The sequence below is a fragment of the Drosophila tropicalis genome, unplaced genomic scaffold (genome assembly GCF_018151085.1).
Source record: "Drosophila tropicalis isolate 14030-0801.00 unplaced genomic scaffold, ASM1815108v1 contig_393, whole genome shotgun sequence".
Classification (NCBI taxonomy): domain Eukaryota; kingdom Metazoa; phylum Arthropoda; class Insecta; order Diptera; family Drosophilidae; genus Drosophila; species Drosophila tropicalis.
Window position 1 is genome coordinate 1,914,843 of NW_027172855.1, and position 13,238 is coordinate 1,928,080.

General features: G+C 36.5%; 1 protein-coding gene across 4 annotated transcripts in view; it reads right to left on the bottom strand.

Annotated features, from left to right (window-relative positions):
• nAChRalpha6 (nicotinic acetylcholine receptor alpha6) overlaps nt 1-13,238 on the bottom strand; it is a 119,537-nt gene that overhangs the window by 84,151 nt on the left and 22,148 nt on the right. For all 4 annotated transcript variants that reach the window (XR_011031714.1, XM_068284363.1, XM_068284361.1 and 1 more), the window contains exon 3: nt 11,147-12,577. Coding sequence is in view for 3 of the 4 variants with exons in the window: in XM_068284363.1 (XP_068140464.1) it covers nt 11,147-11,207 (61 nt within the window). In the remaining variant the exon portion in view is untranslated. The remainder of the gene's footprint in view (nt 1-11,146; nt 12,578-13,238) is intronic.

Below are 13,238 nucleotides of genomic sequence, written 5' to 3' on the forward strand. Positions count from 1 at the left end.
GTCTACTCGAGTGTAGCAAAAAAAGAGAAAAACGTTGAATTGCTCTGCCGAGTCATGCCGTGTGCCCTCCCCTACAACCGTTTCTCCCTCCTTCCTGACAGCCAACAAGCATATTACATTTGAAATATTTTTCTCGTCCTCCAACTTGTATATACACAAATATACATACATATATGTATGTACATAAGTCCATCAACAAGCGGGTTTCAGGCGGTTAAATCTCATAATATTGATAGTGCGCTTTCGGTAAGGATGTGAAAATAATAAAAAAAAAAAAAGAGACACGAAGAGAATCAGATGAATTTTTTGATTGCAAACCACAATAAAATGAAAGACGACATAATTTGAGTCAATCAATTTTCTGACAAAGAACTGCTTAAAAAGTTGCGAAAAAATCTCTGCAATCAGAATGGCATTGTCTCGCAAATAGGCAACATACATAGCTGCATTGCTTCAATTGCAATGCTAATAAACAATGTTTTTATTATAGTTTATTTGCTAAGAAGACAAATTTTAAACACAAACAACAATCAGTTGCTTCTGGCGGGAATGATTCTATTTAGAAAGGTCACATTTTTGGTTTGCTGACCCTAAAAAGCAACTTTGTAATTTATATATCGATCTCAAGTTTAACATACTAAACAACAGTTATATATGTACCCAACAATAAAATTTTAAACTGCTACAATTCTCTTGTTTTAATGCCTTCTTACTTTTACTTTTATGCAGTAAAAACTAGTAATAAAATTAAATTTTTTAACTAATTAGTTAGATGTTTGAATATCCCTTTAACTTTGAGTTTTGGTTAAGTTTATCAAGCCAATGACATTGAGGAAATTACTAAAATGTTAAAACTAATTTAATTAAATTTAATTAGAATACATAATTACTTATTATGTTTGCACTTTTTGCACTTGCATTTGCTTTAATATTAAGAGAAAGCATTTAGCTGTAAGCTGACAAGTTAACTGGCCCGCTAACTTTGTAACTGTAACTGTAACTGTCATTGCCCTGAATGAAGGACAAGCAAAGCCAGAGAGAAAGAGAGAAATACCCACTATATATATACAGCGAAAGAAAGAGAGAAATAGATAGAGAGAGAGTGGAGAGAGAGGGAGAATTAGAAAATAAGCAAGTGAGAAAGAACTATGCACTTAAAATAGCATACAAACTGAATGAGCCACTTTTAGTTGACCTAATTTAACCTTGACCCATTTCATGAGTTCGTTTTAGCTTTTTTCCCCCAACCTTTACTGTCAACTAACTAGTTGCTAGTTGGCATTATTGTCTATTGAAACTTATATTAATTAAGGTGAGATAAGGTCATGTTTTATTCACAGCGGTTAGCTATCCTTCACCTTAGCAAATATTTCACTCATTTCCATTTAACAATATCGATTACAATCAATATCCATCAGTCGATACCATTTTACCTGCCCACTCGATTTTGCCAAGCAGTCGAGAATGAGAAAGGGAGAAAAGAAGATACAGAGAGAGAAAAGAGCGGGGAAGTAAATGTGAAAGGAATCCTTAACCTCAGCCCACAAACCTAGGCCAAATCCCCATGGTCATTTCATCGACAGCCTCTGGACCCATAAATGTCAAAGTCAATGCAGTTAGACCACAAAAAAAAAAAAAAAAAAAAAAAAATTGAATGGGAGCCAAGGACTCGTTCAGATCCTTCTTCACTGTGGTCCCCAAATAAAATCTAAAAAATATGTGAAAAGGTCTCGAGCAGGCGATTTGAAATGAAAATCGCATGCGTGAATAATTGAAAACCATAAATTTTCACACGCTTGAAATTCAATAAAGTTGACAATTTTTTCTCGTTTCTGTTGGGGTTTGTTTCTGTTTGTTGCTGGGTGTGGCAACTTGTAACTTGTTGCTGAGGCATGCATAAACATTGTTTCATGTGCACAAAATAACAACACCAACAACAGGACAATAAAAATCACGCATGAATTTCATAGTTATACATGGTACATGCTATGAACATATATCCTGCAATCTACCACCTTGCTTCTAACGTCCTTCTCTCCTCCTCCTCTCTGTCTCATTCTGTCTCTGTCTCTTTCTCTATCTGGCACTGCCCCACTGTGACACTTGCATAAACAACTATGCGGGGAGTGCAAGGAAAAAAGGTCGTTTTGTGGAACAAAAAACCTCAACACGAGTAAAACAAAATGTAATTACAACAAGGACTTTTCAACAGCAGCATTTTGCACATTGCAACAGCTTTCTTCCCCGCCCCCCTCCCCACCGCACTATGCGAACTGGTGGTGGATGGTGAAAGGGGGGGTCACGGGATGGAACAATGCAATATACCTGAAATGCAACAATGTGGCACGCATGCATATGCATGCATGTTCATACTCACCGAGAGCCGGTGTGTGTTAGTCAGTGAAAGTGAAGGTTAGCTCAGGCTCGGGCCCAGTTTGAGTTTTGGGTTGGAGGACGACAAACCAACGAGCTCGACGCTACACTTGAGCTTTATTGCATACATTAAGGGGCCAAGGTGCGCCACAGAGCAACTTGCATGTGCGTATATGTATGTACATATCTGTGTGAGTGTACGTCTATTAACGGTGTGTGTGTGTCTGCGTCTGTGTGTATATGTCTATTTTGTTAATGGACATTGTCGTTTTTATATCGCAGACTAAAAGAAATGCTACAAGAAAGATTTGCGGTTAGATGCAGACTAAAGCCATAAATCATGGCTTCAATGGAGAATATTGTATCTCTAAAGCTTTATATTTATAGTATATGTGTATATAATTTTCTATTCCGTTTGACTGATGGCCACAAAAGTCATGGCTAGATCATTTGTTTTAAAAATACCAAATGAGAAAAACTCTTTAAGTAATGAAAAAAGTTATTACCACAAAGCGAAATGTAATGTTTTTTGGCTAAGGTAGTGTAAGGCATGAAGAGGTCAGGACAGTTTCCTTTATATGTTGTATATGCTATACAATTAAATCAAGTGTAAAAGCAATTGGAAAACCTTATTTTAAAACTCTACATAATCAAACAACTAAAAGAATCGAATATATCATTATAAAAAATTAGTCCTAAGAACTTTGAAACCATCTTAGCCAAAGGTTGCAGCAACAAGTGCTCTTGTTTTATCTGTTTACAATAAATACCAGATTAAAACTGTTTGTTAATATATTCACCAGTCGGAGTAGCTCGCCTATAAATTTTCTAGTTCATTCAAACATTTTATAAAGTTAACGTTAAAATTATGAAAATATGTGTCAACTGTTTAAATTTTAGTCAAAGAGTTAGTACCAACTCAACGAACAATTTTGCACAAACATACATACTCACATATGTATATGCTTACTCTAATAAGAAGTAAAAAATTGTAGAGGCATTTTCCAGCTAATTCAACTTGGCCATTAATCTCTTAACTGCACACATAGACCATACACACACACATATGTACACTTAAAAGCCAGTCGGAGCCTTAAGTTTCACCCAAAAGTACTCCAACTAAGTAGTTTTGCTCAACCTTTTTCCCAGAACACAATAGCAACAACAACAACAACAACATAATCAACCTGATCATCATCATCGCCATCATCACGGAGTCCCATATGAATGCCAACAACATTTTACGCTCATCATTGTTTGGCACTTAGTCAGAAGAAGGATGTCGGCGCCGATGCCAGAACCACCCGCCATTCCCGTCGCCGTCTCCACCACTGACATCGTCGCTTCTGTCGTCACCGTCGATGTAGTCGTCATGTCGATTAGATGATACTCCTCCAGTTGCTGTAGCTAACGAGCAGCTGATATACAAAACGCCATTTGGCTTTTAGTTCAGTTAGGTAAAGGATTGAATGCAGGCTCCAAATGCACCTGTGACCCAAACCTACACACATCATCCTTGACATGCTTGTGGAATGCCATGACAATTGTTCTCAAATCGCCGTTTCCATCTCAACTGCCAACAACACAGATACACGTACACATACATACATACATATGTACATTTGTGTCTCAGTGCATATTTCTTAATTAAACCGTTGACGTTTTTGGTCTCAATTAAACACGCACAGTAGGAGGGCAAAACGAGCGAAAACGTACATAACACAATAACGCACTTAATGCTGCAGTTTTGCAATTGCTAATGGATGGACAAGAAACTGCAATAGCAGTAGGCATTCAAGGGGTTGGGAGGGTGTTGGAAGGGATAACGAACGGGTATGCCATCTTTTTTCATGTCTGGCTTCAGAGGACTTCCCAGACATAAAGCCTATAAAAAATTCAGCTGTCTGTCAATTATGAGCCGAAAAATGACTGCTGGAGAGAGAGAGAGAGAAAGAGACCTACAGAGAGAGTAAGAGCGAGAATCAAGTAAAAAGAAACGAAGGGAAAAGTAAAAGAAAGAATAACAATAAATGAAAATACACACACTTGATGCTGATGCTGTGTGTGGATGTGCCTCTTGCTATATACGAGAAATGTATTGAATGAAAACTTTGCTTTTTGAGTGAAAGAGATACGCACTGGCATCTCTCTCCCTCTCTCACTCTCTCTCAGGGCACTCACTCTCTGTCTTTCACTCATATTCTCTTGAATCCTGGAATTGAGTGCAAAAAACGGGAATAAACATGCGCATCCCTGTATATCCTTGAAAACCAACAAAACTGGATGCCCGAGTGCGAATCTCAAATTCCAGATTTTAATTCATTATATTTTGAAGGGAGCCAAATACTCACCTGACCCCGCCAAATGCCCAGACCCAGACCCATCCCACGCCATAGGATTCACATTGTTAATGTCACCATGGAGACATGGCACTGGGACAGAAACCAGGACCAGTTGGAGTAGCAGTTAAAGAGAGGGAAAGCGGGACGTAGGCTATGCAAATATCTCGACACAGAACAAAGTAAAACCTCGCTCTGGGGCCCACGTTGAAAAATTTGCATGTTTTCCTTTCTTTTCTGTGCTTTCGACTAGAGTCAGTCAATTGGGTTGGCCCAGTCTCACTTTTTGCCGCCTCTCACCTAGTCACCCAGTCACCCAGTCGCACAGTCGCCCATTCACCCACTCACCCATCGTAACGCCCAATCACCCTCTTGGTCTCTGTTACTGCCATTTGTCCCCTTGTCTTCTCCCATACATTCACTTTCATTTTTTTCCTTTTTGGCCTACTGTCAGTTATTCGTTTCGTTTCGTTTGGCATTGCATATATTAGGGCGCCGCGGGGCTGCGTTTTTCGTGCCTTTTGGGCTCTGTTTGTAATTCGCTTTGTAGTCGCCATGGGCGCAATTATTTTTTACCTTTTTTATAGGCAACTCTTCGGTGCTTTAGCACAGCTTTTAGTGTATTGAAGTGTCTGGTAAACATTTGAGCTAAAGTCATGAAAGTTACTCATCTGATGGCCGATGGCAGTTCCTTCTTTTCTTCGCTTCCCTTCTTTTCTCCACTTCTTCTTTTTTAATTTCTCATTTTATGGTCTTATTTTGTTTCTGTTCTTGTTTTTTTTTCCACTTCAGGAAATCTTAGCACTGTGTGAAAAACACATAAACTTGACAGAATATATTTAATGAACTACGGTATCTAAAAAAAACAAAGCAGTAGGAAATCAACAATTTTATGTTTATGTGAAAGAACTTAAAAAAAGGAATATAAATGACTGTGCCTAATATTTGGTTTACTATGCTTTAAGTTTTGGTCATATATTTGACCGATGCGACCAATTTGCAATTTTGCCACAGTGTGCCAGACTGCGCTGTGCAACAAGTCTACTTAAGTGCACTTGTGTTGATTCAGTAGTAGTTTTTGGTTATAGAACTTTCATCGGCTTAAGCCATGGGAAGAATCAAAGAAAAATATGAATGTATAAAACTTAAGTTCAACATAGTAAATATGCAAGATATATGTATACGCATTTATCTCTTCTTTGAATATACATTTTTTGGTGGAAAAATGATTATCCTAGCCACAATCAATTTTTGAATATTCCCCAAGAGTCTTTGTATAAGACTCACACAACTGCCAAACTTCAAACCGCAAAAACTTCGCCATCGAATTGTGTTCTCTAGCGGATTGCTGGCGCACATACGAGAGAGACCGCCCTTTTGCCTAAGCCAACTTTTCCACTTCCTTGGAACTTTGCAAGCCGCGGCTGCTTCTCCTCCGCTCCACATCCATCAGCTTTTGCCTTCAGGTAAAATCGGATAACTCTAACTTTAGCTTTGGCTACAGCTTCCGCTGCAAGCAGCATCAACTTTCATGGCCGTTGAGGCAGGCGGAGAGGAGTGAGCAGTGCACTGTAAGAAAAACAATTTTTTTTTTTAGTTACGCATTTCTGCACTTCCGTGGCGCCAGCGACATCAACCTTGGCTCCTTTACCTAATCCCCACATTGCTTTAATACCAAACAAATGAACCAGGGGAGGAAAAGTGCGGGTTTAGCCTGGGCAAAGTGGTAAAGAGAGAATAATGGGTCACGAGAGAGAGAGAGAGATACTGTAATGGGGCTCGGGTAGGCACCTGTAGGCTTCCACGAGAATGAGTCAGCAGTATTGCCGCCACAAAAGTTTGCAAATAAGCATTTTTTATATGGCCAATCCCCCAACCGCCATTTTACTCGTAAAAAAAAAAGCCACCAGCACCAACACCAACGACAACAACAACAACAACAACTGAAACTTAGTGCCTGCGCCTAAATAACCGTAAACAGCACTCGTGGGCCTGCCAGACAACAAAAACAAAACTTGATAAGCATAAATTTGCTGTAATTTAACGCATTCAATTACAACAAAAAAAAATATAAAGCAGAGACAAAAACAACAACAAAAGAGCCAAGGAAAAAGAAGAAAGTAACTCGCCGGATGCGAGCTGTGACTTACTTAAAAATGTCATAAAAACGTGGCAACAAAAACAAAAAAAAGTTAAATGGAAAGAAAATCTGGTGGCAAAACGAAAGAACTGTATTTTCATCTTATTCACTCCGTTATTCGCTGCTTTAAAGCTAACTTATATATATTTTACACAGACAATTCTATTAAATCTAAGACTAAACTATCATTTAATTTGTATTTGGCTTATACAAGACTCAGGTGGAATAAATAATTTATTTTTGTGCCTTTGACTATGGGACATCATTTAACTAAATAAAACAGTAAATAATTTAATACCAAACGTTATATAATATGGTCTAAAACATATATAGTTTAATTTGTTTTTGAAAACATTTTGATACAGTGAAATTCCTGGATAAAGGTTTTTGCGTGACCTAAATATAAATATTAAAAGATATTAAGAACATTTTCCAATTTATTTTAAAAACTCCGTATGAATAATAAATTAAATAATTAAAGGTATAAGCCAATAGAAATATAATTTTTGGTTTTAATACATTTATTTTAATACGCAAACCTAACTATCTTCATTTTGTCAAGTTTTACTCATTACAAGAACCCATTAGGTAATTTGTGCTATTATAAATTTAAACATTTATCTTAATGCTTAGATATTATGGCCAAGATCTTGCCTTGAAAACCCTGTAAAGAATGTAACGAAACCTAAACCAAAACCGCATTCGCTTCTAACATTTCCTGACAGCATAAGTTAAGTGCGTATCAAATGTAAATTAAAGTCCAGAAATCCTGAGAATCTTTAGCCCCACATCCTGTGGCTTTGCACAACCAAATCCAATAGAAATTTATGTCATTTAAATTTAACGAAAATGCCTTAAAACAGGAATATATATATGACCAGTAGTAGATATATAAATACATACGCCCGCATGTATACATTATGTATGTATATATACATATAACAAATGCAGAGAAGGGGCAAAATTTCAAGGTGCGCCAGCCCATGGCCACAAAATTTATGCGTTCGCCAACTGCCAACTTCCAACGAGAGAAGCAACAACAGCAACACCAATACCAACAACAACAACAACAATTGACAATGTTGCCATTGAAATATTGTATTTTGATTCCTCCTTCCATCTACCATCGACTATTCTCCTCCCACTGCTGCTCAATGCTTTTGGCAATTTTCAACTGCTGATTTTCCAATCACCGCGCACTTTGTTATCCCCGAGCCAAAAAAGGAGAAAGCTTATTGAAAATATTTGTCTTGCCAGCTCAGAGGAAGCGATTCGAATGCGACGCTGTCTTCATTAGTCTTTGTCTGACAGAAATCTCAGCCAAGAGCAGCATCGAGCACGAAAGCCCGAGAAGGCGCAGGAGGTAGGCAGCAAAGACAAAGTCAAAGATTTGCCCATGGAACTCCCACAGCGATGCTTAAGTAATAACTTTGCACTGCGAAAAAGACGTTGTGAAAACAAAAATAAAGAAAAATTCCCACCCACAAAAATAAAAAAAAAAAAAAAACGAACCCATAGAAAATGAAGTAAAACAAAAGTTCAGTCTGAATGTGGAATAGTGTGTGTGATATAAAGATAAGCATCACAATTATATTTTTTTTTTAGAACTGATTGTGAGACAAGCGAGTTATGAATCTCAAAAAATATTCAAATGGTCTGGTAAATAATTTGTATTTGATTTAGATTTTAAAAATATTTTAATTTATTTAAAATTTTCAAAAGCAGAATCAATAGCTCATTTTTCAGAGTACAAAAATAGCCTTAAAAAATCGTGACGACTTGACTACTTCCCGACTTATTTTAAATAATTTTTATAAAGAAAACATTATTCAAATCGTTTTTTCTTTACTTCTACATTTGTCTATCTGTTGCAGAGATAGCACATCTCCATTTAAAAGATTGAAAACATTATCTCTATATGATAAAAAGCACTCCTATCAGCTGCCCATCTTAAATGAGTTGTAAGGTGTCCTAGGCCATTGATTGCAGCACTCTAAGCTTTAGCCTGCTGTGGCATTTATTCTAAATGCAGCATGGATTCCAATCCAGGAAACCCAAAAATGTAGCTGCGGCTCACACTATATAAATTAATTTAGATAAAATAAGATATTTCCAAAATACAAGAAATTAAAACCAATCCATTTATTCCCCACAATCTACTACTAAATCTATCAAACATTTCATTGCTCTCATTAATATTTTTATAAAATTTCAACAAATTTCGAAATTTATAATAAAATAATATATATATGGAAATTATTTATTTAATGTTATCTTTCGTATTAATTAAGATGATCCACATTAACGTTTTCATTTGCATATGGCAATGCAAATGTTGGCCAATGGAAAATCAACAAGCCGAGCCTCAACAATCAAGAGTGAGAGAGACTTCGTAGTTTATGGCCGCTTGTTATTTTTGTCAACACCCTGTTCTACAGTGGGGCATGCATGTGGGGGCGGAATGTGAGTGGGTTGTGGTATTGGAGCTCGAGTAGGAGTAGGACATTCAGACAATTCAGGCAGAAAAACCAACTTCTGCGCCAACTCTCAATGCAAGTTGGGAAATAAAAAAAAGAAAAACGGCAAAAAGCAGAAAAAATGAAACGGCGAAAAAATGGAAAGGGAACTGAGAAGAGAATAACTTGAAATCGCGTGTGTTTGCGATTCTCGGAGTCACTCTAGGGAGCAGCAGATGGTAGATTTGAAGTACGGCCTCCTGGGGAAGTATGACAATTGTATTTTTTTCTTCCTGCCTCCATCCGCCTTTCCCCCTACTCGAATATTTGTCTCATTGCCGCGTATTATACATATATTTCTCGGTATTTTTTGTCTACTGTGGCAATTGCAAACTAAAGAAAAAAAAAAAAAAACGCAAAACGTAAAGCAAAAATATGGCAAAGTTTGGCTCTGAGCGATCTCCATGGCGACAATGGCATCCATGTGAATTTATGGCGTGCTGCTTGGGAATTTGAGCAAGTACAACTGGAGAACTCTATATAATAGCTACATACATTCAGACACAAACACATATATGTATGTACGTATGTGGATGGGTGGGTGTAGTGGTATGGGGTCTCCTATGTGGTATGGCTTTTACTTTTTCCATTTTAAGTTTTTTGTTCTCTACCTTCTCCAGACTCCTGGTTAAAGTGCCATAAAAAACCAGCCTGCCAGTTGAAATTGAAAAAAGAAGTTAAGCAAAAAGAAGAAAGCAAGGGAAAGCAAAACGCTCAGGAATAAAAATCTCGTTGTTTGTAGTTGGGCGAAATAAAAGTCTTGGCTTGGCCATCTTAGTTGCGGTATGACAGAAGACAAGATTTATGCATAGTCAGAAGAGACTTGTGCATTTTGAATTGATAGTGAATAAAATGTGAGCAGAAATGTAGACATCTTAAAGTATCTAGTTAACAAGCTTGTTAAATTGTACTTCATAGCTTTAATATTTATTGTAGAATTTGCTTTCTCGCCTGATACTTAAACGCGCCTCACTGTACCCATCAACCGATGGATAATTTAATTCATTTACTTATCAATTTACACATTTTCCATTTCATTTTCCCACCGCACTAACATTTTACGCTTTTGATGAACTGAAAGCTTTTGAAATTATTTTTGATTGCACCTTACAGGTAGTTGATAAGTGTTTTTCAAATGAAAAGAGAAGCTTTTAGTCAATATTAACTAAGGAAGATGGTTAGATTTTTAGATTGTGAACAAAAATGACTCGTGTCAGTAATTGTACTCTAACGAAAATTTGTTCGTTAGTTGTTGTTACTTAACATATTATTAGATTATTTTTCAAAAATTTTGTGGCACTTGAAAACTAAGTTTCTTTGTCATAATCCAATCCAATACATTATGCTTTTAAGAGACTTTTAGGTTATTATATAATTAAAACTGGCAATTTTTTGTTTTTTTCCAAATTTAATTCGAATCACACAACTGCAGAACCCTTTTATTTACAAATTAATCAAGATTGAAGTCTGCAAACTTTGAAAAAGTCGAAAAAGTTAAACAAAAAACAAATTGCTACCCAACAGAAACTGCTCAATCTGAGGATCTTTTCAGTTAATGGAAATTCAGCTTAACTTTTCATTAAATTTCATGGGAACAGCTAGCCTTGACCTTCGTCAATTTATTTTTTATATTTTTAATATTTACAATTATTTCATTACACAAACATTTAATATGCAATTGTGTAAAGTGTGATAAGAGGGCACAACATGGAATAATGAAAAGGGCAAATAGAGAATGAAGTGTAGGGAGAAAACTGAGTTGGCGGCAGAGCACTCACCTTTAATTATCACAAGGAAGATCAACACGGCAAACAGCGTGCACGACAACGACGAGTCCATGTCCTTGGATTGTTGTTTGCGTTGTTTTTAGGTTGAATAGCTCTTTCTCTGCTGCCAGCTTCTGCCTCTGCCTGTGCCTGTGCCTGGGACTGAGCCTTCTCTTCTGTATTCTTTCTCTTGTTGTTGATGCTAATGGTGGTTGGTTGGAGAAGCCGGAGAAGGATGAGCAGGAGCAGGAGAGCAGCAGAAGGAGTGAAAGTGGCTCTGCTTTAAAACTGGCCTGTGGCTGCAACAAAGTGGTTAGCAATCCTTGCCTCGTCACCTTGGTTAAATAGTAGTAGTCGCCACGTTGTATGGGTAGTAATACTGGGAGTGGGAGATGACACCTCCTTTCAGCTACCGCTAAGTAGATGCTGGCTTTCTAGAGAAACAGCAAACAAAACAAAGGCCAAAGGAGACAAAAACCAGGCGACTGTTTGAGTGGGTCAGCGAGTTCAGCGGTGCGCGTTGGTGTCAACAATGGTTCGTGATGAAGGAACGTCCTTCTTTTCTTCCTTTGCTTCGTGTGTGAGCTATCCTAAGTATGTGAGCTTTTGTTTTTATGTGCCAAGGTGTGTCTGTGTAGGCGTGGGTGTGTATGTGTGTCCGTGTAGGTCAATTAGTTAACCTACTGCCAGGTATTTATACGCTAATGTCTCTTCAGTTTGCCCACCAACATTTGTTTCGTTCGTAATGTCTTAATTTTCCTCGGTTTTTTCTTCTCAATCCTATCTCCAGCGTTGTTTGTCGTTTCTTTTTTTATGCTCTTGAATTTTCCCTTTTGATTATTTGATACTTTGTTTTTTTCTTTTTTGGTGTGCACAAATATTTGGCACGCGTATTTCCTTCTTGCTTTTTTCTGCGGTTTTCTTGCTTTGAAATCTTTTTCGAATGCGTTTTGCGGATTTTGTGGCTGTGGTTTTTGCTTTGCACTGCTTTCTTTTTACATTTATTTTTTTTAAACTATTTGTTGTTATTTTTTTTGGCTTCTTTTATCCTGCTTAATTTTGTTTTTTTAAATATTTTTTTGAGGTTGCTGCCGTTTTGCAGATTTTATTTTCGTTAGCCTGGCCGCAGATCTTTTTAAGAATTTTTAATATAGTTCTATTTTATGGTTACTGCGTTTCCTCTTATTTATTTTTATTCTTTTTTTTTTTTTTTTTGCTAAGATTTACATATTTTGCACTTGACTTATTATTCTTTTTGTTAAATTTTTAAGTTATATTTTTATTTTTTCGTTATATAGATCTTCAGAAACCGTAGGTAGCAGTATTTGTTGTTGTGTTTCTTTTGCGTGGTTTTTTCTTTTCTGCCAGTTTACCTTTTGTATTTTTGTTAATTGTGGTTTGTTCAGTTATATATCGTTGTTTCGTTCAGTTATATGCTGATAGCTAGAAATATACAGAAAAAATAAAAATTAACAATGATTATACTTTTTTTATACATTTTATCGTTTTAAATTTTATGACTTTGTCAACCAGTGTTGATCAAATTTGGCTGCAGAACATGAAATAAAGTAAACAAAACTTAATTTAATAATTTTCTATATTTTTAAAATCTTTTTCTTACATTTTCTATTGGCGTAATAGTAGTGACTCTTCATTTTATTCTATTTATATCATCTCTTCATTAACACCCTAACACTTTTGAGGTTTTGTTGTATTCATCGCGATTTTTTTGTGCAGTCTTTTTTGTTTGTTTTAAGTTAAATCCTTGGCCACAACTTAGCAGACTGCTGCTCCGAGTTACCACAAAGAACGTAAAAAATTTTGGACTTCAACAAGAGCTAATGGCGAAAGCTAAAAACCGCAACAGAAAAACTTAAGCTTACTTAATGTTTAATTAAAAAATATATGCTATTAACCCCATTAGATGTTTTAACCTCATTTCACAAAAGCCGCAGATACGTTGTCACCTTGAGGCCCTCATCGCTAAGTTTCTCCCCTCAACCTACGCTATTTTACCAACAGCAAAAAACCACATTGATTAGTTTTTGTTTTCGGTCAACAAACTTGAGTAAATTAAAACAATGAATTTGCGTAAAAATGCGCC